This window comes from Morus notabilis, unplaced genomic scaffold, assembly GCF_000414095.1.
Source record: "Morus notabilis unplaced genomic scaffold, ASM41409v2 Scaffold96, whole genome shotgun sequence".
Taxonomy (NCBI): domain Eukaryota; kingdom Viridiplantae; phylum Streptophyta; class Magnoliopsida; order Rosales; family Moraceae; genus Morus; species Morus notabilis.
This window is the reverse complement of record NW_010367009.1, coordinates 526605-529184: the sequence shown is the minus strand read 5'-3', so window position 1 is coordinate 529184 and position 2580 is coordinate 526605. Positions and strand designations below refer to the sequence as shown.

The window sequence follows — 2580 nt, the reverse complement described above, 5'->3', positions numbered from 1 at the left end:
GGTTAGCCGGCCAAAAGCTTATGTTTTTGGTTTTCTCTCTCTCTCTCTCTCTCTCTCTCTCTCTCTCTCTCTCTAAATAGAAAAGGCTTTGACATTGAATTTATTTTCTCCCATAAGAAAAATAAAATTGATTTTCGTCTGTTCACGGTATAATGGTTTTGGGGTTCTAAGTTATTATGATTTTTCTCCCCTTATTTTGACGCAGCTCTTTGCAAGCACATCTCGTCTCATTAAAATGGGGGAGAAAAATAGTGGTGGAGGATTTGCTTTTTGTCAGAATCACAAGGTTGGTTTCCCTGTTTGCTTGGTTTCGGTTATGTATTTTTTCATATACATGCATACACGCACGCACACACACGCATTTACATATTAATAAAGAAGCAGTTGAATTTATTCTGGACGTTTGCAGACTTCCCAAGTGAATGGCGATGACAATGGTCAAAATCAGAACTTTTCTTTGGTGCCATGTAGGAGGAAAAGAAAATCAACTCAGATTGAAAAGCCTTCGACCACTCTGTCCAATTTGGGACGGGATTTGCTGCTGCATATATTCCTTCTACTTCCTGACTGCCAATCTGCAATCAAATGCCTTGCTGTTTCAAAGCTCTGGAATTTTCTCATCTCTGATAGTTGCTTCATTTCCAGCTTCGTTCAACGCCAACATTCGCTCAATTCTGCTGCCTCCATGCCCTATACCTTGTTGATTAAATTTTTTATTTATCAAAAATTTCCAGTATTTTCTGAGAAATCTGAGATCCTCCATCAACGACGACTGCCATCGCTTTCTTCTTCTAATTATCTAAGTTTCCTTCCTAGTACTCCATTTGGTGTGAGGGCGTGTTACAATGACCTATTGTTAGTTTCTATGCGTGCCCGGAGTCACTACTGCATATGTAATCCGCTTACCCGAAAGTTTGTTGCACTTCCAAACCCTCCTGAACCCTCTGATGCTCTTCCAAGAAATGCCCCTAGATGCCCCCAGTATAGAAGGTTCGGATTAGCATGGCAAAGCACAACCAACGAGCAGTGCTACAATTACAGAGTAGTTCTTATTGCTATTCTCTCCAGTAGCAATAGATTCATCATAACCGTCTTTTCTTCCGAGAGTGGAAAATGGAACATGTATGTTGTCTCATCTCCCCGGCCGCTGCTTTCTAATTTGGGAAGCTGGAATATGAAACATGTTGTGTTTGCCAATGGGAAGCTACACTGGATAGAGGGAGTGAAACTTATTAAAGGAATTATTGCATTTGATCCGTTCGATCATACTACTGGATCAAAATCGTGTTTTTACATTGATCTACCGGCTGAACTTCCACGCATTTGTTTCTTGCAGAAGGAGATATGCTTTGGTGCGTGCCAGGGGCGGCTGTTGATCTCCTATTCAGGTCCCCGTATGGCAAAGTGTTCATTTACTTTGCTAGTTTGGGAACTCAGGAATTATGATAACAATGCTGATACGTGGTATTTGAAGCACTATATACGTAATAGGAGTTATGATATGATTGGTATACATGAAAGTGATGATGAACAATTTCGTGTGGTGGGTTTCCACCCAAGTGATGGTGACGTTGTTTTCTTATGCTGTAAGAATCACGTTTATGAGCTTAACTTAATCACATCTAGGAGTAGGAAAATCGGTGACTTTCCTGTTGAGGCGAAGAAATTTTACGTGGTTTTTCCGCTAGTGCATCCTTTTTGGCCAACACCAGTTCCCAAGTTCCCATCTGTTTTAAGTATACTTTCATAGCCAATATTTGCTGAACCTGTGTGTGTCTATTTAATAGTTGAGATTGCAGTTCTCGAAAGCTCTACTATGATTGTTCTTATTTGAGATAAAATTCAATAGTTGTTCGCGCTTTTTCCCCCAAAAACACGATTTTTTTTGTCACTAGATTTTGCTATGTAAAACTGTTCCTGGCGGAGTTCAATTACCGAGTATTTAACTGACTTTTATCCTATGTATCATTGTCCAGTTAGAGGAAGATGGAGGTTTAATAAACTTTCAGGCTTTTAATTTTATTATGGATAGTTTGGTTTATAGGTTTGAGCATAAATTTAAATTTTTGTAAGAGAAAACACTATAGTAAAAAGTTTAAATTGTAGTTTAAATCTATGAAAGCTTACAAATGTCAATGTGGAAGGCAGTTGGATTTGATTTTCTTAAAACGAGGAAAATTTGTCGTACTCCTCTGCCCTGCTAGCCCTTGGCTTGCTTGAACACAACTTTGACAATACTCTTTAACACAACTTTGCAATTATAACCCCACCCCAAAAGATAGTACTAAAAAAGAACATGAAGAAGTATTTAAGACTTCAAGTAGATAAAACCATATTGGCACTCGGTGGATTATATTGTTAATTAGTAGCCATCAGTTCCTCAATAATAATCAGCTTTCTGATTTTTTTTTTCAAGGAATTAGAAAGGGAAAATCAAACTAAAAATTTGATGATCTTCTCTATGAAATATGTATATGAACAAAATATCGTCATCATATGTCGTTTGGCAGCGGAAGATGTGTTCCTTGGCCACCAAAGAAGCCACATTTGTGTCATTTTCGAGTGTTTGTGAGTATATGA

At 38.2% G+C, this 2580-nt stretch overlaps 1 protein-coding gene across 1 annotated transcript; it reads left to right on the top strand.

The window, feature by feature from the left end:
- Positions 1 to 208: 208 nt before the first annotated feature.
- Positions 209 to 1882, top strand: LOC21401494. The gene is made up of 2 exons (XM_024174398.1): positions 209 to 286; positions 410 to 1882. The coding sequence occupies exons 1-2, from the start codon at positions 236 to 238 to the stop codon at positions 1748 to 1750; spliced, it is 1392 nt and encodes a 463-aa protein (XP_024030166.1). The 5' UTR covers positions 209 to 235; the 3' UTR covers positions 1751 to 1882.
- Positions 1883 to 2580: the final 698 nt, after the last annotated feature.

Excerpts from the sequence above, each read along its gene's own strand:
- LOC21401494 (XM_024174398.1), top strand. The coding sequence starts at position 236 with ATGGGGGAGAAAAATAGTGGTGGAGGATTTGCTTTTTGTCAGAATCAC. Across the intron at positions 287-409 it reads CTTTTTGTCAGAATCACAAG|ACTTCCCAAGTGAATGGCGA; the intron begins GTTGGTTTCCCT and ends GGACGTTTGCAG.